Here is a 23295-nt window from a genome sequence, read left to right as displayed (position 1 = left end):
GTGAAATCAGCCATGGTGCAAGTAGCTACACTGCAAATCAACAAACACTATAAATCAGATCGATTTATTGTTTTGTGAATTGTCTAGACCAGGAATAAGCAAACTACAAGCCAAATCTGGCCCACCACCTGTTTGTGTAAATAAAGTTTTATTGGAACCCAGCCACACCTATTCTTTTCCTTATTGTTCTGTGGCTGTTTCTGCACTACAATAGCAGAGTTGAGTCATTGCAATAGAGACTGTGTGGCCCTGAAAGCCTAAAACATTTACGTCTTGGTCCTTCATGGAAAAAGTCTGTTACTCATTAACAAAACCAAAAAATAGCAACCAAAATTCACATCAGAAGTACACATGGAGCGATAGGTGTCAAACGCTTCCCAGCACACAACTGCCTGAAGGTGCCAGGACAATTCACACCTCTGTTCTTGGCACATGATCTTCTCTTTGCCCATAGTGCCTTTTCTTTTCTGATCCACCTGTAAAGTTCCTCACCATTCTTCAAAATGTCCATTTTCCCATGCTCCTGTATTAGTTAGCAATGTGTTGTGTAACAAACCACCCCAAAATCTAATGGCTTTTAAAAATGCATTCTATGGACTTCCCTGGTGGTACAGTGGTTAAGAATCCACCTGCCAATGCAGGGAACACGGGCTCCAGCCCTGGTCCGGGAAGATCCCACATGCCATGGAGCAACTAAGCCCGTGCACCACAACTACTGAGCCTGAGCTCTAGAGCCCGTGAGCCACAACTACTGAAGCCTGCATGCCACAACTACTGAGCCCACGTGCCACAGCTACTGAAGCCGCGTGCCTAAAGCCCATGCTCTGCAACAAGAGAAGCCACCGCAGTAAGAAGCCCACGCACTGCAAAGAAGAGTAGCCCCCACTCAATGCAATTAGAGAAAGCCTGCGCACAGTAACAAAGACCCAACGCAGCCATTAATTAATTAATTAATTAATTAAGTATAAAAAATAAATAAAAATGCATTGTTTCTCATTAGAGTATGGGTCGTCTGGGTGGTTCTGCTGATCTGGGTTGGGCTTGACTGATCTCAGCTGTGCTCACTCTCGGTGCAGGATCAACTGCAGGGCGGGGAGAGGCTAGCTAGTCTGTGATGGCCTCAGCCCATATGACTCAGCTATGCTCCATATGGTCTCTCTTATCTTCAGCAGAGGAGACTGGGCTTGTTCTCATCGCCCAAGTGCGGGTCCAAGAGAACAACGAAAAATGCGCAAGCTCTTTTGAGGCTTTCAAGAGACACTCCATCACTTCTGCCCTATTTCATTAGCCAAACCTGTTCAGATTTAAGGGGTGGGAAAGTCGACGTTTCAAAGTCACGTTTCATGGGGCATTATGGATAGAAGCAGGAGAGAACTGGGGTTATTTTTACGTTCAGTCTATCATACTACCTTCCACTCTTTCTTCAAGCGAAGGAGCTTACTCCTGATTCTGTTTTCATCCAGCACTCCTAAGAAGCAAAGCAAAACCCAGCCTGTCATAAGCACCTTGTTACAATAAGGAAGATACCGGAAACATTGATTTATTTACCTTTGTGCACAAAGGGACAAGAGACAAGAGTTGTAAGTTTCTTTAGACACAGAAAATGGCAATTGTGGGTTTTTTGTCGTTTTTTTTTTTTTTTTTGCGGTACGCGGGCCTCTCACTGTTGTGGCCTCTCCCGTTGTGGAGCACAGGCTCCAGACGCGCAGGCTCAGCGGCCATGGCTCACGGGCCCAGCTGCTCCGCGGCATGTGGGATCTTCCCGGACCGGGGCATGAACCCGTGTGCCCTGCATCGGCAGGCGGACTCTCAACCACTGCGCCACCAGGGAAGCCCCAATTTGTGTATTTTTTAAGCTACTGGGGAATTCCCTGGTGGTCCAGTGGTTACGACTCTGTGCTTTCACTGCTGAGGATGTTCAATCCCTGGTGGGAGGAACTAAGATCCCACAAGCCATGTGGCACAGCCAAAAAAACCAAAAACAAAACCAAACCCCCCCCCACCACCACCAATAACAAAAAAACCACTAAAAAAAATTAAGTTACTGTATCAGCCAGGATTTAATCAGAGAAACAGAATTACTGGGAGCGATTATAGGCAGTAAAGATGTATCATATGGATAAGACCCTACATAATTGTGAGGGCTGATCATATAAGACTGCCGTCTTTGTTTCTGGTGCTGGAGCTAAAAGATGGCAGGCAGACAGCTGGAATGAATGTGATGTGAGGTGAGGGAGGCAAGAATGAACTTGCACCTGTGAGAATAAGCTAGTATACACAGGATGGACCAGAACCTGTATCAGTCTCTCACTGCATCTAAGCTTCCAACTTTAATGAAGCAGATGACCCACAGGAGAAGCTGGCACTCCACCAGGGAGCTAAACATGCACCGGAAACAAGAGTAGCAGAGGCTGGAGGAGCTGTGGACCCAGGTACTGCTCCATGCCAAAAAGGTGAGCTAGTGGGCTTCCCTGGTGGCGCAGTGGTTGAGAGTCCGCCTGCTGATGCAGGGGACGCGGGTTCGTGCCCCGGTCCGGGAAGATCCCACATGCTGCGGAGCGGCTGGGCCCGTGAGCCGTGGCCACTGAGCCTGCGTGTCCGGAGCCTGTGCTCCGCAACGGGAGAGGCCACAACAGTGAGAGGCCCGCGTACTGCAAAAAAAAAAAAAAAAAAAAAAAAAGGCGAGCTAGCAAATGAGGGTCACTGTGAGGGAGATGCAACTGCTTCTGGTGCCCCTGCACCAACCTTCCTAGTGGAAAAAGGATACAACTCCTGTTTCACTTCTAATTCCCAAGTCTTACACAAAATGTCACTCGTGGCCCACACTAAAGAGAACTATGCAGAGAAGAGAATTCTGGGAAGCAGTTCCAGCTTAGCTAAAATGACACTACAAATTCACTGCAGCTTCAGATGTTAATTTGAATATTATTACCCATGGAGACCAGTTAGCACTAAAGGCCTTTAGACATGAAAGGTCACATTCCTGAGGCCCTCAGATTCACGCTGTGGTTAGTTCTGCCATTCCAGAATTGATTGTGAGATTAGTACTCAGAAGCTGGCAGACTCTCACGTTGCTTCCCTTCCCCTGTAGTGTGGACAATTATGGTAAAAGGACCAAGCGGAAACCTCTGGAATTGTCTCCCCACCCCTGCCAAGTTATAAATCAAGTGATACAACAACCTGAAGGAACTGCAGAGATTAGTGCCACCTTTAGGGGTTTGAGAGATGCAAAAGTGGTGATTCCAGGCATATCCCCTTCTTATTTGCAGGTGAAAAAGCAAGCTTAGTGATGTGGCAATACCAATCACAGCTGCAATTCTAGATTTGAGATCTTTATTGGAGAAACTCCGTATAAACCCCAGCAACTGTTATGTGGCTATTGAACTAGTAAATGCTTTCTCTTACATTTCCATGAATATGGGAATTTACACTGTTTGCATTTACATAGCAAGGATAACAGTATACCTTTACTGTCTTGTCCCTGGATTATGCCATCCTCCAGCAAACTGCAAGGTCCAAAGGGACATTGATAGTCTTGACAACACAGAGAATACCATCTTGACACACTCAATTGAAGCCACTATGCTAACTGGACACTATGATCAGGAAACAGCAAGCACCTTAGGTGCCTTAAACATAAGTGTGCCAGAGAGCTGGAGATGAACCCCGTGGAAGTTCAAATTGCCTGGCACATCAGGAAAGTTTCCAGGGGTCCAGAGGTCTGGGGAATGTTGCATGTCTCTTCTAAAGTGAGAGACAGGGACTTCACTGGCAGTCCAGTGCTTAAGACTCCTTGCTTCCCCTGCAGGGGGCGTGTGTTCGATCCCTGGTCAGGGAACTAGGATCCCACATGCCGCATGGCGCGACCAAAATAAATAAATAAATAAATAAAATGTAAAAAATAAATAAAGTGAGAGGCAAGTTGCTGCTGCTTAACACTATACGTCACAAAGAAAGGAGCAACGTACGGTGTGCCTTTTGGATTTTGGAACCAACGTAGGTCCCACTGGGGCAAACTGTTTTGACTCATTTTCTGGGTAACCTGTAAATCTGACAATGTTCGATCTGGATCTAAAAAAAGCTCTTCAAAAGTCCAGCCTCTGGTGCAAGCTGCCCTACCACTTGGACATTATGCCTAGTAGATCCAGGTGCCTGACTTAGGTGTCAGCCAAAGATGCCATGTGGCATCTCTAGCAAGCCCCAATAGGAGGATCACAGCTAAGACCCATGGAATTTTTGTCGTGCTATCCTCTGCCAACGACTATTCTATCCTCTCAAAAGCAGCCTCTGGCTTGCTACTGGGCCTTGGTGAAGACTGAATGACTGATTTGTGGAACACCTAGTGATTATCAGACTCACATGTTCATCATAAACTGGGTGTTATCTGACCCACAGAATCATGAAATTGGATTTTCACAGTTGCATCCCATTAGAAATTGAAGTGGTATATATGATACTGGGGGGAAGGTATAAATTAGCAGTTTGGGATTAACAAGTACACGCTAATACATATAAAAGAGGTAATCAACGTGGACCTCCTGTATAGCAAGGGAGGTCTGATCTAGAAGACACAAATGAATTACATGAGCAGGTGCTTCAGCCTGATTTATGGAAGACTTTGCACAGTAAGCCAGTGACAGCCAGAAGTGGACAGTTGCTGCATGACAGCCCCATTCAGAGTTGGCCCTGAAAGACGGTGGTGAAGAAAAATCCTCCCAGTGGGCAGAACTTTGGGCAATACATATATTATCCACTTTGTGTGGAAGGAAGGAGGGGCTAAGGTGCAGATTTATATGGCCTCTTGAGCAATATCTGATGTGCTGGCCATTTACAGAGACTTGGAAAGAACACAACTGGGAACTTGATGACATGATGGTCTAGGGAAGAGGTCTGTGGATGGCTTCTTAAAATACTCACAAAATGGGAAGTTATTCATGTCCCATGTAAATGCAATGTAAGGTAATCAGTGCAGGAGTCCTCACTAATTGGATGAGATGACCCATTCTATAGATTCAGCCAGCCTCTTTCCCCAACTAAATTGGTGCTTTCTCAATGGACCTATCACAAAGTGGGAAGCCACCAGATTTCTATATGTCTGTATAGGAGATGTCTTTGTTCTTCATCCAGGTTTTCACACAGTTTTTTTTTTAATTAAGAAAAAATTTATTGTGGTAAAATATTCATTAACATAAAATTTGCCATTTTAACCATTTTTAATGTACAATTCAGGGGCACTGAGTACACTTACACTGTTGTGTAACACTCACCACGTCCATCTCCAGAACTTTTCATCATCCCAAACTGAGACTCTGCACCCGTTAAACAATAACTTTCCATCATCCCCTTCCCACAGCCTCTGGTAACCGCTATTTAACCTTCTGTGTCTATAAATGTGCCTATTCTGGGTACCTCATTTAAGTGGAACCATATGGTATTTGTTCTTTTGTGTCTGGCTTATTTCTCTTAGCATAGTGTCTTCAGGGCTCATCCATGTTGTATAGTATGTTGTCAGTAGTTCCTTCCTTTTAAGGCTGAATAATATTCCATTTTATCTATGGACCACATTTGGCTTATCTCTCCATCTGTCCATGGACATTTGGGTTGTTTCCACCTCTTGGCTGTTGTGGATAATGCTGTTACAAACAGGGGTGTATGAATTCCTGTTTGAATCCCTGCTTTCAATTCTTTTGGTGCATACCCAGAAGTGGACTTGCTGGATCATAATCACAGGGGTTTTTTTGGTTTGGGGGAGTGGTTTGGCCACACACGCCATACCACGTGGCTTGCAGGATCTTAGTTCCTTGACCAGGGATGGAACCCGCACCCTCAGCAGTGAGAGTGTGGAGTCTTAACCACTGGACTGCCAGGGAATTCCCCATAATCACAGTTTTTTTGTTTTGTTTTTTTTTATTAAAAAAATATTTTTTTGTCTGCATTGGGTCTTCGTTGCTGTGCGTGGGCTTTCTCTAGTTGCAGCGAGTGGGGGCTACTCTTTGTTGTGGTGCACGGGCTTCTCATTGCGGTGGTTTCTCTTGTTGCGGAGCACGGGCTCTAGGCGCGTGGGATTCAGTAGTCGTGGCACGTGGGCTCAGTAGTTGTGGCTCGTGGGCTGTAGAGCGCAGGCTCAGTAGTTGTGGCACACGGGCTTAGTTGCTCCATGGCATGTGGGATCTTCCCGGACCAGGGCTTGAGCGCGTGTTCCCTGTATTGGCAGGTGGATTCTTAACCACTGTGCCACCAGGGAAGCCCAGTCACAGTTTTTTAAACATGCTCAAGTTAAATCTTTGTTTCATCAAGTTAACCATTTTGCAGCATCATTCGTTTTTTCATCTCCAAGAGTTTGTGACACCTGTACCTCCCTGTAAGGAAAGTAGTGTGTGTGGCAACAACAGGTTTTTGTTTGTTGGGTTTTGGTTGGTTTTGTTTTTTTTCTTTTTCTTTTTTTTTTTTTTTGGTCACGCCATGGGGCATTCAGGATCTTCCCCAACCAGGGCTCGAATCTGTACCCCCGCCTGTAGTGGAAGCATGAAGTCTTAACCACTGGACCGCTGCGGAAGTCCTGGTTTTGTTTTTTTTTATAACAGCAGTGAAAACTCTTATGGAGCCAACTTTTGATGGAAACACCATCAGTTCAAATGCCAAGACAGTTCTTCCAAGACAGACCTTTTGCTTCTAGATATGAAGAAAATATTCATCATATCTTGGCTGTTTCTATGTAAAAGCTGTTTGCCGCAGAAAAGAAAAAAGTCTTGATTACCAGCATCATTTACAAATCTTAGAAGTGGTATAACATGGCATTTATCAGTGAAATCTGTTGACTCATCAGCCTGGATAAAGAATCTGTTGTTTTTCAGCTAATTACCAAGGAAAAAAAAAAAAAGGTCTTCAGCATCATGTGACATAAATATGTTGTGTTGTCACTCTCTCTGAGAGTGGAACACTTACACTCTTTTGTTGAGCATCTTGCGCTAACACGTCACTCGTATAATTTTACATGCCAGCATTATTGGGTTCCTTTTCTGGACAATTGGTCTGTTACAAATAACTTACTCTTTGAGCCTTTGTACTAAATGTAGCCTATAAAAGCCTTACCCTGTTTGAGATACGATAGGTTAAAACTTAGCACATTTATTTGTCAAATGGCTGTAATTTGCAGTTTAGTTCTCTTCACTTTTCCTGAAGCCATTGCGACGCTTGTAAATTGTAATTCTTCATCGCTCACCCTACCGGATTTGTCCACAGTCCTAAGATCCTCCTGTTTCACTTCACACCTGATGATAAAACAGCATCACGCTGAATCGCTAGACACATTTGTAAAACACAAACGCTAGTAAGACATACAATAGAAGGGCATCATAAATAACTAAACAGGAAACTTGCAACAAGATACGTAATCATGCGGAAATTCACTTCTAACCTGCATAATTCATGTTTTACAGTGTTCGCATCCACAGCAAAGTGGCAGGGAGGCCGCTACGTCGAGGCAAAAATGATTTCCTTAGAAGAAAAACTTCCTCTGATTTTCTATCACACCAGAAAGAGTGTTTGCGCCCCTAAGTCAGTCATCCGCGCCTAAGGGGAGGTGGAAGGAGGTAACCAGGAGGGCAAGGCTGAGGTCACCGTCTTTACCACCTCCTGTCCGGACAATACTGTGTTCACACATGATCGACAGACTTCCTGATCTCACGCTGAAAACTGAGCAAGGCCCCACCCAATGAGCACTGCAGACGGGGCTGAACAACCTTTCGCAAATGGTTTCCGAGGCTGCTCGATTACTGTCCATCACTAAAAGCGCTGGCATCACACAGCACATGAGTTTCAAAAATAATGCTGAGGTTTTTTTTTCTCATCACAAGACAGAATCCGTAAACTAGAAAGATCTCAAGGCTAATTCCGCGGTTTTGCAGAACGCAGAAATCTCTGCCCTAGAATATCGATCCTGTCTGCTTGTTGATCCACGCTCTAGCCTATAGGAACAGTGGGAAACAGAGGTTCCCGGCCCAGTGCTTTAAATCCAAGACCCGGAAGTTCTCACATTACTTCTCCTCTCACCCTTTGGCCACGCCTAGATGCAAGGCACACTGGGAAATGTCATCTCTAGCTGGGAGGCCATGTGCCAGGAAGAGGAGGAGAATGGATTTGTGGAACAATTAGTAGTCCTATCACAAACTTTTGCCTTGTCTGCTACTGGCAACAGACACTGAGCCCCTTGAGGGCTTTCATCACTGGGAACCTGGTACCCAAGGCTGCTATGGACTTGGCTGTGACCAAGCACTCAGGAAGCAGCTGTAGTCAAACGAGGGACCTGAAAGCTTCCAGAAGAGCTGCACCGAGCATGAATGAATTCTGGAGGATTTCAGCAGGAAGACAGGACAGCATGGTGGGGAAGAAGTTTGGAGTTAGTGCTGACTTTAAGTTCTTATTTATTGAGCAGCTCATTTATACTCTTTGAGCCACAGTACCTTCCTCTGTAAAATGGGGGTAAATAATATCCATCCTGTGAGGTTATTGTGAGGACTATATTAAAAGTGCATACAAACCCATAGAATAGGGCTTCCCTGGTGGCGCAGTGGTTGAGAGTCCGCCTGCCGATGCAGGGGACACGGGTTCGTGCCCCGGTCTGGGAAGATCCCACATGCCGCGGAGCAGCTGGGCCCGTGAGCCATGGCTGTTGAGCCTGTGCGTCCGGAGCCTGTGCTCCGCAACGGGAGAGGCCACAACAGTGAGAGGCCCATGTAACGCAAAAAAAAAAAAAAAAAAAAAGAAACCCATAGAATATACAACACCAAGAGTGCATCCTAATGTAAACTATGGAATCTGGAGGATGGTGCTGTGTCACTGTAGGTTCATTAATTGTAATAAACGTACCACTTTGGTTGGAATGTTAATAATGTGGGAGACTATGCATGTGGTCGGGGCAAAGGCATATGGGAAATCTCTGTACCTTCCCCTCAATTTTCCTGTGAACCTTACATTGCTTTAAATGAAGTCTTGTGGGCTTCCCTGGTGGCGCAGAGGTTAGGAATCTGCCTGCCAATGCAGAAGACACGAGTTCGAGCCCTGGTCCGGGAAGATCCCACATGCCATGAAGCAGCTAAGCCTGTGAGCCACAACTACTGAGCCTGCTCTCTAGAGCCCACGTGCCACAACTACTGAAGCCCGTGTGCCTAGAGCCCGTGCTCCCCAACAAGAGAAGCCACCGCAATGAGAAGCCCGCGCACCACAACGAAGAGTAGCCCCCACTCGCCGCAACTAGAGAAAAGCCCGCACACAGCAACAAAGACTCAATGCAGCCATAAATAAATAAATAGATTTAAAAAGAAAAATAAGTTCTTAAAGTAGGTCCTCAGTAAATAATGGCTGATGGTTTTATTTTAGTAATAACCCAAGAGAGGGATTTCCTCTTCAACCCTGTCAATGATGAAGGAGAGAATAACGATACTAATTAACATTTATTGTGCTGTAAGTATAAGTTTTACATATCTTAACTTTTTTGATCCTTTGAGGTAGGTGTTATTATCCCCATTTTACAGAGGAAGAAACTGAGGCATAGGAAGATTGAGCAGCTAGGTCAAGGTCACACACCTACTTACAGTGGAGTTGGGCAGTTTGAACCTTAGAGCCAGTTGGTATCTAGGTACAACTGGAGACTGGACCATTTGGCTTCTTAAAGTTTTTTCCAGTAACAGAGCTAAAGTTGCTAAAGCAACTGCTGGGGCCTACGGTGTCACCCCGGAATTCTCTGTTCAGCTTTCCCATTGACATGCTGGGTCACCTTGGGCCAGTCCCTTCCCCTTTCTTGACCTCAGTTTCGTCCTTTTACATTGAGGAAGTTAGACACACTAATCCTTGATTCTGGACTGTAGCCCAGGAGGAGGCATTTTGGAATCAGGCCTGCTAAGGGGCCTGTTTGTGACATCACAGAGGGGAGAATTCCATGAGAAGTCTGGCTTTCCTAGAAGCCCCAGTGCCACGGCTTAGGTGAGAAAGGCAATCCAGGAAGGGCTCTTAGGCCCACATCTTGAGCTTTCCTCATTCCAGGGTTCACAGCATAGTCATGGATCAACCCTCGACGGCTGAAAAGGCTCAAAGTGAGGCAGACACTGATGACTTGGATGTGTTCTCTCACCCCAGCTCACCCACCACACACCACAGGCCAGGCCATGGTGGAGTCCACCGCCATCACCAAAGGGTGTCCCGTCCCCATGGTGAGTCCCACCATCATGGCATATCCCCTCACCGTGGTGGATCTCAAGACTTCCATGACAATGCCTTCTCCCGCCATTCCCACCGCTCCCCCGACCATGGTGAGGCCCACCACTCCTCATGCCTCTTCCCGGATACTTCCCGTGGCACTTTCATCTCCTACCATGCCTATGGTGAGGACCACTTTGATGATGAGTACCACCACGGTAGCAGGAGACATCATGGGAGGCCCCACCAACACAGGGGGCCCTACCACCATGGGGGCCTCAACCAACATAGAGAGTCCTACCACCATGACGAGCACCTCCACGGCCACCGTGAGGAGCCCCAGCACAGAGAGCACCAGCACGGTGCACATCCTCATGATTACCTCCACCGAGAGCACCGCTATGGGGAGTATCATCATGGTAGCTCGCTACTCTTCTCTGGCCCATACACGTCCCACAGCGTGGCCTCACCCTCCCTCAGCTCTGCCTATTCTTATCAAGTAGCCCCCCAACCTAGCAAGCCAGACAGACAGAGCTTGGCCTTCAGCCTGGCTCGTTCCCTGAACACAGTACACTCACACCCTGCCCAGACCTCCAGCAAAGTCCATCCTCAGGGCTCCTCCTCTACAACCTCGGAAAGCTGGTCCGAAGAAGACGAGCAGATTCAGAAGCGCAAAAGTGAGTCTTGGCTTGCCCTGCACCCCCCAACTCCAGCTGCCTGGCCCAGATTCCAGACCTGAGTCAGGCCATGCACGTCCTTCTGCAGATCATGAGGCCTGCTCTCACCTGCAGGTGTATTCCATTGTCTATTCGCTCGCCTGACTGTTCATCATCCAAGCTTTTATTCCTGGAATTAGGCACTTCTCCAGACTGTCGGTTGCTGGTTCATGCAGTCACTGCTTTATTCATTCGCATGTTCACTTCTCGAACATTTCCTCTTCTCTAGTATGAAAGCTGGGGGTGATCACTTATACAACCAATCCCAGACTACCCAGTGAGAGGGGTCTATCATCCGTATCAGAACGTTTACCACTGTGGATTCTGTTTGTCCATGTTTCCCCCACTGAACTGTGAACTTCTTGAGGCCAGAGGCTGGAACCAGTGCCTGAATGAGGGCCTGGTTAGAGGGCAGGGAGGGACTTGGGCTGTTAACATATGATCCCCCAAACTTGGCCCCTGGTAGTTCCGTAAACACGGCATCAGCCTCACAAACAAGCAGTGAGGGATGAGCGTCTAATTGTTTGTGGGCAGAAAAGGCAGCCAACAGGGGAGATGTTTCAGCAGAATCTTGGAGGGAGAGGGAGAGTTTACCAAGAGAATGGGATGGCGAGGAGGATGGGGTCTTCCGTGTGTAAGTTGCCATGTGACTTAAAGAAAAGGATGGAGGTGTAGGAGCGTGAGCTCAAGCAGACCTCAAATCCCAAGCAAGCTGGCATCTGTCGGGGAAGGGGTCACGCCTGTGGCTCCTATACCAGAGCAGGACCAGCATGGAGGCACCTGAGTGAGCTCATGGCAGGCAGGTCTGGGAGGGAGGCCGGATCCCCGTGGCCCCTTCCCCCATGGGTTTGGCTTTCTGGCCCTTTTACAGCTGGCCGAGCCCCACGAACCCACAAGAAGCGGCACACTGCGGACCTCTTCTATTTGTTGTGGGAAAAATTAAGCCACCTCATTTGGGGCCTTTCGAGAATGCTCAGGAAACTGACTGACTCCCTGGCCTTTGAAGCCTTTGTCGTCTTCATCGTCTGCCTCAACACCATCATGCTCGTGGCCCAGACCTTCGCTGAAGTCGAGGTCCGGGGTGGTAAGAGCCAGGGAGCCCTGTTCACATGGAGAAGGCCACTGATGTTGTCCCAAGCCTCCCGTGGGCCGGATCAAGTGCCGGGTGACTTATATCGCTTATCCCATTTGATCCTCACCCTGGGAAGTAAGCGGCATTGCCCAGCAGTAGACTGAGGCTCAGAGAGTTTTGCTGAAGTCAGCCAACCCGCCACAGACAGAAAAGCCCAATAAATTTGAGGTTTGCTGTTTTGGACTATAGCCACCAGGTGGCGCATCAGCTCTAAGTATGCTGCTTTGCGGGAAGGAGGCCGAGAACCCAGGTCGGCTGGAAGGGCCCGGAGACTGTGCAAGCAGGAGGCCCTGGAGGGATGAGGGTGGGAAACCTGGGAAGATGGTCCCTAAAACCCTGGGGAGCAGAGTGAAGGTAAGGACCTTCCACAGGGCCCATAAACTAAGGAGAGAAGAAGAAGAGTGATGTTTCTTGCAAGCTGTTTCAGGCTCCATTCTAAGCCCTTTACTATGTGAAAAGCTTTTTGTGTGTGTGTGTGTGGTACGCGGGCCTCTCACTGTTGTGGCCTCTCCCGTTGCGGAGCACAGGCTCCGGATGCGCAGGCTCAGGGGCCATGGCTCACGGGCCCAGCCGCTCCGCGGCATGTGGGATCTTCCTGGACCGGGGCACGAACCTGTGACCCCTGCATCGGCAGGCGGACTCTCAACCACTGCACCACCAGGGAAGCCCGTGAAAAGAATTTAATGCTTGTGAAAACTCTATCAGGCAGACTGTTATTATCACCATTTTACAGGCAAGAAGAGTGAGTCACAGAGCAGTTAAGACACACAGCCATTGGGCAGAGTCAGGTTCTCCCTAAATGGCTGAGTGTGAGGTTCCAATGGAGAGGAGGAAGGAGGGGCTGGGTTGCTGGGGAGACCCCTGAGTGAGACCCCCCCCTCCCCCGTGTCCCCCACAGAGTGGTACTTCATGGTCTTGGACTCCATCTTCCTCTGCACCTACGTGGTGGAAGCTGTGCTCAAAATCATTGCTCTGGGCCTCAAGTATTTTTTGGACCCCTGGAACAACCTGGGTGGGTAGGGATGGGGCGTGTGTGTGTGTGTGCGTGTGTGTGTGTGTGTCTGTGTGTAGTGGGAGCTCCTGAACTGCGCAGGGGTGACAGGAGCAGGGGGTGTTGGCCCTGGGAGGTCTGTGAGCCTGGGCAGGAGCCCATTACACCCAGGTGCCCCTATTTCTGTAGATTTCTTCATCATGGTCATGGCTGTGCTGGACTTCATGCTCATGCAGGTCAACTCTTCCTCCATGCGCGTGGTCTACAACCAAAGCATCTTCCGCATCTTCAAGGTCTTCAAGAGCCTGCGAGCCTTGCGAGCTATCCGGGTCCTGCGGAGGCTCAGGTCAGCGGACCCACAGCTGCCCACAAGGAGGCTGCAGACTCCAGCCTGCTCTTCCTGCCATCCGCTAGGATCAATCTCTTTATTTTCCAGAGAGGGTCTGGGACAGCCCCCGCCCCAAGTCACTAGCAAATCAGGGACCTCCCACCCCTGTAATCAGCAGCCTGAAATCTGTAATCACTTCCGGCTGCTAGACACAGATCCCCACCCCACTGACTCAGCCTCTGTCTCAACCTCTGCCCACAGCTTCCTGACCAGCCTCCAGGAAGTGACTGGGACCCTGGCCCAGTCCTTGCCGTCCATCACCGCCATCCTCATCCTCATGTTCACCTGTCTCTGTATCCTGTGCCACGGGGGCTGGGGTGGGAGAGTGTGGTGCTGCGATGGACGGAGTTTGGTGGGGGACCAGGAACTGGGGGTGGCGGGGAGAGAGGAAGAAGGGGAGACAGGACCCTGTGAGCCTGGTTTGGTCCTCAACAGCCAGTCCTGTTCTCTGTGGTGCTCCGGGCACTGTTCCGCTACTCTGACCCCAAGCGCTTCCAGAACATCTTCACCACCATCTTCACCCTCTTCACCTTGCTCACCCTGGACGACTGGTCCCTCATCTACCTGGACAGCCGAGCCCAGGGTAGGGCAGGCCTCAGGCTGGGTGGAGGGCAGGGGCTGGCTGAGTGGGCAGATCCTGAGGGCTCAGTTATCCCATCTGCAAAGTGGGGCTTCTGAGGTTTGCTGGCAGGGGTGTGGTGAGGACCGGCAAGGAACTCACGGCTCAAACGACCCCCTCTCTCCCAGGCGCCTGGTACATCATCCCCATTCTCATGATATATATCATCATTCAATGCTTCATCTTCCTCAAGTGAGGCCCCCACGCCTGTGCTCCCCAGCTTCCCTTCCCGCAGCCTAACCCCGGGGCATCCCCTCCCCTCCCCTCTCACCATGGTTCTGCCACGATGAACCCAGAGGAGGGTTCAGGGCCTCCCCTCCAGCCTCCTCCTGTCTCCCACTCCAGCCTGGTGATTGCCGTCCTGGTGGATAACTTCCAGATGGCCCTGCTCAGAGGCCTGGAGAAAGTGAAGCAGGAGGTAGTGAGGGAGTGGGGCAGGGGGACGAATCAGGAAGACACGGGGAGGGGGACACAGAAGCTGGAGGGAAGGAAGGAAGGTGCTCCAGGGACGGGCAGACATGGGACTCTGGTGGAACTGAGGCCTCTTCTTCGCAGAAGGCCTCCCAGATCCATGAGAAGCTACTGGATGACTCACTGACAGAGTTCATCGAAGCAGGTACCAGCAGCCCGCTTCTTCCCGGGCAGGCACAGAGCTCCAGGCTCAGCTTTATTTATTTATTTATTTATCTATTTATCTATCTACCTATTTATTTATTTATTTTTGGCCACGCTGCGAGGCTAGAGAGATCTTAGTTCCGCAACCAGGGGTCAAACTTAGGCCCCGGCAGTGAAAGCGCCAAGTCCTAACCACTGGACCGACTGCCAGGGAATTCCTGACGCCCAGCTTTAGAGTCTTAGAACCTGACACTCAGGGGAACTTTCAGAGCTTAGAACTTTGGTCCAAAAAGCTCCACGACTAACCGCCAACAACCAACTAAACTGATAGTCAATTCTTGAAAGACCCATTTGCAAAACAACTAATTAGCCAAATTATGATTCACCAAACGTTCGTTTCTGTCAATAACTTACAAAGTTTATAGCAGTTGGTCTTATATGAGGTGGCTTCAACTGTCTTTGAGGCTTTTGTCAAGGTGTTATACCCACTTGTCCAGAGTCACTCAAAGTGTCTATAAAAATTGAGAGTCTATAAAAATGAAGTTTTCTGTACATGTTCATCTTTACACACCTGACTTTCTGGGTAAATAGATTTTGAGCCAATTGCTTTGCCTCCTGCTTAAAGACCTTCAGAACTTTAGAATCTGAGCTCCAGAATCCCACTCTTAGGATCATCAACACCAGAGGACTAAGGGCCCTCAGGGGTCACCTGGACCCCCACCTGCCCTCTCCATCATGCACACTCAGTGCAGAAAAGCTTATGCAAAAAGAAAAATTGGGCCTCCCTGGTGGCGCAGTGGTTGAGAGTCCGCCTGCCGATGCAGGGGATACGGGTTCGTGCCCCGGTCTGGGAGGATCCCACATGCCGCGGAGCTGCTGGGCCCGTGAGCCATGGCCGCTGGGCCTGCGCATCCGGAGCCTGTGCTCTGCAGCGGGGGAGGCCACAGCAGTGAGAGGCCCGCGTACCGCAAAAAAAAAAAAAAAAAAGAAAGAAAAAAAAAAGAAAAAAAAAAGAAAAATTAACTGTCTTAAATTATTAGCAACTTGAGAGTGCATGGGCTTTCAGGAATGGCTGGATCCAGGACCCAATGGTGGTTGAGATTTGGTCTCCTTCCAGTTCTCTGCTCTGTGGCTCTCTGTGTGGTTTTGTGCTTAGGGTGCTCTTCCTTTGTGGTGGGAAAGTGACCACCTGCAACTCTAGTCCCAAATCCTCACAGTTTAAGTATCCCAAACTCTCCCAGCAGGGGTCCTCTTCTCCCAACGGTTCGAACAATGTCCCAGAAATGAATCTCCTTGGCTCAGGTTGCTCACCTGCCTATTTCTGAACCAATCGCTATAGCTGAAAGGATAGGCTCTTCTGCTTGGCCAGGCTTGAGTCACATGTCCTTAGAGCTGGGGAGTGGGGTCAAGCCCAGCTAGGCAACGCGCACAGAAAGGGGTGGGAGTGGCTCCCCAGGAAAATTGGGAGACTTATACCAGAAGAAGAGGGAGCGCATGCTGGATGGGCAAACAAGCAAACACAACACACTCCATGCCCGGAGAAACAATCTCTTTGAGGTCATCCTGGACAAAACCCCCTTTAGCTCCTGTTTGACTATCTCCTCCCCCTTCTCTCAATCCAGGCAGCGTCTTGACTTCCCCCTTCTTTCCCTACATCCAGAGCCTAAAGAGGTGATAAGTGGACACACTATACAGAAGCAATTCATTGAGAAAAAATTTGGAGGCATGACTGAGAAGTAAGGAGATGCAAAGGGAGGGGAGGGCTCGGGTCTAAGGGGAGAGGTCCGGGGGCCAGAGCGGTGGGCCGCCGTGGGAAAGGGGTATTGCCCGCCTCTCTGGAAGAGCGGTAGAGCCCTAAGGCTTATGTAGAGCCTGTGGGTGGGATGTGGAGGCCTTGAGTGGCTTCTGCTCACTCAGAGTCACCTGGTACCACCAAGAGAATCCCACCAGCAGCACCTGAAGGGCCACGAGAGCCCCTCGGAGGCCGAGGGCCCGGGGCAGGGGCAGCAGACAGAGGCTGCAGGAGCAGGGACTCTGCTCATCTTTTTGCTCCGGAAGCATCCCTGATCCTTGCTCTGGGCCAGGTTCTGCGAGGACTCCAGAGGCCCAAAGAGGACACAGACTAGCACCTGCCCGTGAGGGTCCCCCCTCTAAAGACCTTGGTGGGGCCACATAGGTTGGGTGGACTCCAGCTGGCTTCAGGGATGAGGAGGGTGGGTCGGGAAACAGCTTGGTAAAGGCCTGGGAGGCAGATGTCAACGCGAGTGGCCGGCTGGGCCAAGACAGCTGGGGACTCGTGGCTGTGCTCATGGCCAGGGGTCCTTGGCACAGACTCCTGCGCCCTGGCTCTCAGGCCTGGCTCCCCAGAGAACCAGCCTGACTGCTGGCACCTTCCAGGCTCTTCTTGGCCACCGACAGAGCTTGAGCGCCAAGCCCTCCATGATCATGGCCCCGCCCCACACCTCCAGCACACCCTGGCTTTACGTACAGCACAGCACATACTTCTCCACCTTCAGGCCTTTGCCCACACTGTTCTCTCTGCCTGGAACGTTCTCTGGCTGCCAACACCAGGCTCAGGTGATCAAGAGCTGGAAAAGCTGAGATCCAATTCTTCTCGTTTCATCTCCCGGCTGCCCTCCACGTTCCAGATCCTGGTACCTTGGCCCGGGCTCCTCTGTGGTGCTTTCCCTGGGGGTTTCTCGGCCTCTAAACTCTTCTCCACTGGCCCACCTCCTCCTCCACTGAGAGTGGTCTTTGTTTTTGTTGTTTTGTTTGTTTGTTTGAATCTTTTTTTTCTTCCTTCTTCTTTTTAATGATTTAGAGACTGATCTTTGTTAAAAGTAGTTTTGGCTTTTCCTGCCTTCCCCGAGTTTACAGCCCTACAAGGCCTCCTGTCTCCCTTAGCTTAAGGTCTGGGCACCCTGCTTTGACCTCCCCTGGATGTCTTCACCTTGAATTCATCCGTCCTGAGGCCCACCCCGGCCCCCAGTACACTCCCTGCTGCTCACAGACCTTGGCGCACCAGAAACCCGGTCTGAGCTCAGCAAACCCTCAAGTGTCTTTCAAGCTCAGCTCAGTGATGCTTCCTCCAGAAGCCTTTCCTGATCCCCAGTACTTGGGTGAGGTTTTCCTCCTCTGGGCCCCTCAGTGCCCTCTGTTTATACTTATCACAAGTGTAAACACCCTTGGTTTGCTTTGCTGGCTCTGCCACAGACTGAGCTTCTTAAGGGCAGGGGCTGTTTCTTATTCATTCGTTTCTATGTTCTCAGAGCACTGTGCAGTGTTCATTGATTTCAGGGTTATATGATGGCTGGATTGATAAGACAGGCTGGCAGTGAAGGAGTTAATGAATGGGTAGTGGGTGGGGCTGGGGGTTTAGGTGGGAGGCTGACTGTGAAGGGGTGGGGGGCGGGGCCGGGGAAGGGCAGGTGGATGGAGGGATAGGTGAGTGAGGAAAAGGGCGGGGCGGCCCCACAGGGTGAGGAATGGCTAGATAGACGGGTGGGCATGCGGGTAGGTGGTTGAGTGGGTGCAGGAATCAGCGTGGGGTAGCTTGGACGCCTGGAGGCATGGGCGGTTTGGAGGTAAACAGTTTAATCGTCAGAACCCTCTGTGGTACTGGCAGCTGGTGGCAGCAGGGGCGCGGATATGTGGAAAAGGAAATATACCATGGAGGGCCACCCACAGAGAAGTGGCGCCCGTGGCTGGAAATGGAGGCATGGGGTGGTGTGAGTGGGGGGAGAAGGGGGCTCTGGGGGCTGAGATGGCCCAGCCTTGCCTCCCCCGCAACCCTGCCCTCAGGCAGCGGGAGCTCCTGTTCCACTTCCTGCAGCTGGTGTCCGGGGTGGAGCATTACCAGCAGAAATTCCGCTCCCAGGCAGCTGTCCTCGATGAGACTGTGGACACCGTGTTTGAGGTGAACCAGGCAGGACCTGGGAGGAGCCAGATGGAGGGGGAGGGCACTGGAAGGCCGGGCCTCGGGGGCTTTGCCTGGAAGCCGCCGAGTAACAGTGGTGTGGGCCTCCCTCCGGGAGGCAGAGGGCCGGTGCCATCACCTTCCACCCGACCCCGCAGGCTGGAGAAGAGGACTTCAGGAAGTGATCCCCAGAGTGGCAGCCCGAGTCCAGACTTCAGCCTCTGGCAGGCTCTCCCCCGGGTCGGGCCAAGTCCCCATCTCTGCTGGAAAGATCACTGGGCCTGCAGGGCCGGGCCCCAACAGCGTTTGAAAACCCCAGGTGGCTCCGTGTCCTCACTGGCTGGGCCAAGCCACAAGGGAACCTGTGGGCCTGCACGCATGTGCATCCTCGAGTGTGTGTGCGAGTGTTTCAGGTGAAAGGCTCTGTCCTTGGATCCCTCCCTGCCCCACTGGGGCCTGGCATCCTGGCCTGGCAGGGCCTTAACAGCAGCCAGTGGGGTGATGTGGAAAGTGGGCCAGGCTCAGTGCTGGAGGGAGAGGGAGCGGTCACCCTGCTTTGGGGAGGGAGGCCCGTCTGGCCCAGGAGACAGGAGAAAAAGAACAGGCTGGGACAGCCCATGGCTGTCAGGGCCTGAGGGACCAGGATGCTCCAGAAACGAGGTCTCAGAGCCCAGGCCTACCGGCACTGTCAGCATCCAGCATAAGGGTGCCAACTCGATGGGGACAGCCTAAGCTCAGAAGGCAGAGGTCACCGCCATACCCTGCCCTGCCTGGGGTCAGGCTAAAGAGCCTCAGTGAGGGGAGGGTGGAGGCTGCTCAAGTCCTTGTGGCCTCGGGGTGGGGGGCGGGGTGTGTGTGGAGTGGGCAAGCCTCTTTTAGAGGAAAGCAAGGGATGAGTTCCCCTGCTTTCAGCCTGAGCCTGGGCAGGATGCCCAAGATGGCGGCGGGGCACTGGGCACTGCGTCAAGCTGGAGCCCAGCCAGAGGGAGGCCTCCCACCAGATGGGAGACCCACCTCAGCTCTAGCAGAGCGAAGCTGGAGGGAATCGGGGACGGAACCCGGGAGTGGGAGCTGAGAGGTGACACAGTTTTGCCAGCCACCCCCCGACCTCCACTGCGGACCAGACAGTGGTGACGTCTCCGGGCCCTTGGACAGAAGCAGCGCGTCTCTTCCCTGGCCCGGCCGAGGGTGCGGGCTGGCCCAGGGCCCGGGCATCGACTGTGCAGAGGAAATGCCATCTGGGATTGGGCACAGATTCCGGGGGTGGAGAGGCCACCCGGCCTCACCTCACCCCACCACCTCACACACTGATTCAACAAGCATTTCCTGCCACTTCTCACCCCGTGGCAGCCACGCAGGAGGCTCCTGCTCAGTGGCACATGGGAGCTCTTCCAGCGGCAGCCCCACCGCAGGCCCCCAGGCTGTCTGCACTGCCATACCCGACAGGCTCGACCCGCTGGGAGGCTGGAAGTTTTCCCTCCATCCCTCACTCCTGTCACACTCAGCCCCTCAAGCTTCCAGGTGGGAGTCAGTTCATTTGCCATCTCCCCATCCCCACCCCATACGGCCTCCCAGGGCTCTAGAGGGCAGGGCCCGGGAGCTGGGGCTGTTCCTCATTAAGTGCCAGCATCAGCAGAGAGCCAGGCAGGCAGGCGTGAGGCCTGGCCGGCAGGGCCACAGGGTGCTCTCCACAGCCACCCTGTCCAGCCGCCCGCCCCTAGGGGTGCCCATACCTCGTGCTCCCACGGGATCTGCTTCCTGCCCGTCCTGTCTCAGGCACGGGTGTGTGTCTGTGCATCTGAGGAACAGCTCCGGCTGGGGCAGGTGTGTCCCTGGGGCTGTGTGTTTTGGGGTGTATTCTCCAGGTTATCCTCGGGATGGGGGTGTTGCTTCTGTGTGTGTGTGTCTGTGTTTCCGGTTTGCTAGGTTATGTGTGTCTTTTTCTGGACACACGTGTGGTGTCTGGGAGCAATCTGAGGGTGCATGGTGGGTTTATGTATGTGTCTGTTTGGCGTCTTGGGAAGTTCTGGATGTGTGTGTGTGCATGTGTAGTGAGCGTTAATTCCAGCCACAGATTCAGGTGCGCAAAAAATGTTCCATCTCTTCTTTAAATGACATTGAATTGCATCTGTCCCCTTATCCCTCCTATGGACAGTGGATTTTACCTCGGTCCCCTTGGCGCTCCCTGCCAGCCCCTTGCAGGCGTCTTGCTTAGGACAAAGCACTGGGGAGTCCTTCTGGCATGTGGTCCACAGTGTCCAGCCTTCGTGGTCTCTTGGCCTGCAGAGGCTCTGCCATGTCTGGGCCACATGCTGGTATAAGAATCTCACAGGCTGAGAGCTCAGTGTCCTGGGGCCAGGCTGGCTAAAACTCCCATGCGCCACTCTGAGTCGTCCTGGCAACTGAGAGGAAGCAGAACTCAGGTGCGGCTCAGAGTCTTCACTGGCTCCCGTCCCGTTCCAGTCTTGGGGCATCATCCCTCTCCTGTGACTTTGTCTCCGAACCCATAACTCTGCCAATATTGGGAGTCTCTGGAGGTTCGTTCCTCTACGTCTGTGCTGTGGGGGTGTTCGGGGGACCCCAAATTTGGGAGCTGAACTTTGCACTCTTAGCACCGTCTGGGCTGAGACAGCAGAAGCTCAGCTGTGGGTGGTGTGGGCACCCTGTCAGCTGGAGGGGGGTGTTGGAAGCTGCCGAGAGTGGGACTGGGGAACGGGAGAGGGACGAAGAGTGAGGCACTCAGAAGAGACCAGTGCAAGAAGCAGAGCTCGCAATTTATTGCCACAGATCTGGTCCAGGGACCTGACATGCCCTCCCCCGATGCGCTCGCTCCTGCCCAGACCCGCCCGCTCCCTCCCTCCCCCAAGCCCACAGGGGTCTACTACAGGGTCACACAGTCGTGCTTTAGAAGTTGGGAGGAGTTCTGCCAGGGAACCATAAGGATCTCAAAGTCACAGCGCAGCTTCTGCAAATAGATCATGAGGAAAGGAGGGGTGAGCCCAGGCCCCAGGCCGCCTGCTGCCAGCAGTCAGCCCTGTGCCTGCGGTGCCCCAGGATGCAAGAAGGAACATTAGATGCCCAGATCTTTCCAGCCCAGCCCCTCACTCCAGGGGAAGCCCCAGTCTGCTCCTCTCTGCACCCTCACACTGGTCTCAAGGCTGAGTCATCCAGAAGGCAGGGACAGGTTCAGCCAGACATCAGCTCAGCCAGCCAGACCAATTCAAGCTGTACAACCTGAGGGCCCGGCTGCTGGCCGCTGGCTGAGCTGATGCCTGGCTGGGGGCAGGGCTGTTACCTCCTGCTGCACCCCTGCGGCCAGGGGGCAGGTGGTGAGGTCTATGTGGTCTCCAGCCATGGCGTTCTTCCGGCAGGCCGTGCTCCCCATCTCCACGGTCAGGTAGTACTTGATGCCCGCCACCAACTGAGGCAGAGGTGGGGGCAGGTCAGGGGTGCCGGGGGACAACCTTTGACCTGGACCTCTCACCTCCCTCCGTTTGCTCCCATCTCCCATCACCTTCCCTAGGACACTGCCTTTGGGATTCAGGTCTGGGAGGGGGGGAGAGGAAGGGCGGGGAGGGGGTGGCAGGCAGTTCTGGTGCAGAGCCCTGGGGAGAGGGGCAGAGCCTGGGCCACGCAGGAGGCTGAGACCCAAGTCCACACAACTGCCCCATCTCCCTCACACACACCCCCAACTCGCCCATCCCGGCAGGGACTAGTGTGAGGCTAGTGAGGTAGCCGTGCGAATTCAGGGTTGGATCTTATTCGAAATTTAGATATTCTGTTCCGCAAGAAGTTTGGGCATTAATTGGATTTTGAAAAAAATGCCATGCTGATTACTTTTGTGTCGCCCTCTCCATCTGCGGCCCGGTTGGGGCCGCGCTCGCCTCCCGGCCCCGCCCCGCCCCGCCGGCCGGGCGCACCTGGCTCCGCGCCCGGAGGATGGTGGTGTCGCGGAAGTAGTAGATGCTGTTGCTGCCCATGTTGTAGCTGGCCATGGCCGCCTGCGTCGCCTTCCGCACCTGCGGGTCGTTGGGCGACAGGTCCTGCCGCTCTCCGACCTCGCGATCCCCCGGCCGGGCCCGGGCGTCGCGGGTCAGCGCCAGGAGGCAGAGCGCGAGCAGGGCCAGGCCCAGCGTCAGCAGGGGGTTCGGACGCGCCATGGCTGCCGGCGTCGATGTGCAGCCGCGGCCCGCGCCGCTTTTACGGGCTCCGCGGCCCCGCCGGCCCCGCCCCGCCCCGCCCGGCCCCGCCCGCCGCGTGCCTCCACCGGCAGGGAGGGATCACCGGGCCTGGGCAAGGCCGCCTTCCGGGCGCCGAGGGGGGACAGCGGACAGCCCCGAGCACACCTGTGTATCACGACGCTGCGTGCCCTCCAGGCACACCTAGTCCGGTGAGGGAAAGGGCAAGGACAGCCCCCAGCAACAAGTGCCACCAGTGGGACAGTTCACAGAGGCCCATCACGTGTGAAATACCAACAACAGCTACCTGCAAGCTCTTAACTGTCTCCACTGTGTAGCCTTGGAGAAGTTACTTAACTCTCACGGCCTCAGTTTTCTCCTCTGTGAAATGGGTTGCTGTGAGGATTCGATAAGTAAAGGGCTTAGGGGAGGCCAGGAGCTGTATAAACAGCAGGTAAGTAGGAGACGTTACTGCGCCGAGCGGGGCACTGTTTAACCCTCACAACCAGCATGATGTGGGGATCAGTAATGTTTCCACTTTACAGG

At 52.5% G+C, this 23295-nt stretch overlaps 2 protein-coding genes across 2 annotated transcripts; one reads left to right on the top strand and one right to left on the bottom strand.

Moving 5' to 3' along the window:
- Positions 1 to 10057: 10057 nt before the first annotated feature.
- Positions 10058 to 18756, top strand: CATSPER1 (cation channel sperm associated 1; the record flags this gene model as incomplete). Its single annotated transcript, XM_081240748.1, has 12 exons — positions 10058 to 10871; positions 11782 to 11994; positions 12941 to 13054; positions 13223 to 13379; positions 13623 to 13714; positions 13861 to 14004; positions 14169 to 14232; positions 14386 to 14458; positions 14596 to 14656; positions 16316 to 16391; positions 18457 to 18571; positions 18730 to 18756. The coding sequence occupies 12 exons, from the start codon at positions 10058 to 10060 to the stop codon at positions 18754 to 18756; spliced, it is 1950 nt and encodes a 649-aa protein (XP_081096874.1).
- Positions 18757 to 21396: 2640 nt separating this feature from the next.
- Positions 21397 to 22800, bottom strand: CST6 (cystatin E/M). Its single transcript, XM_081241410.1, has 3 exons — positions 22492 to 22800; positions 21867 to 21992; positions 21397 to 21536 (listed from the first exon to the last, which is right to left on the bottom strand). Exons 1-3 carry the CDS (start codon positions 22729 to 22731, stop codon positions 21453 to 21455), a joined length of 450 nt encoding a protein of 149 aa, XP_081097536.1. The 5' UTR covers positions 22732 to 22800; the 3' UTR covers positions 21397 to 21452.
- Positions 22801 to 23295: the final 495 nt, after the last annotated feature.

This window comes from Mesoplodon bidens (genome assembly GCF_964165515.1).
Source record: "Mesoplodon bidens genome assembly, chromosome: 7".
Classification (NCBI taxonomy): domain Eukaryota; kingdom Metazoa; phylum Chordata; class Mammalia; order Artiodactyla; family Ziphiidae; genus Mesoplodon; species Mesoplodon bidens.
This window is presented reverse-complemented; position numbering and strand designations above follow the sequence as displayed.

Excerpts from the sequence above, each read along its gene's own strand:
- CST6 (XM_081241410.1), bottom strand. The coding sequence starts at position 22,731 with ATGGCGCGTCCGAACCCCCTGCTGACGCTGGGCCTGGCCCTGCTCGCG. Across the intron at positions 21,993-22,491 it reads TCCTCCGGGCGCGGAGCCAG|TTGGTGGCGGGCATCAAGTA; the intron begins GTGCGCCCGGCC and ends CCTCTGCCTCAG. Across the intron at positions 21,537-21,866 it reads CCGCAGGGGTGCAGCAGGAG|AAGCTGCGCTGTGACTTTGA; the intron begins GTAACAGCCCTG and ends ATCTATTTGCAG.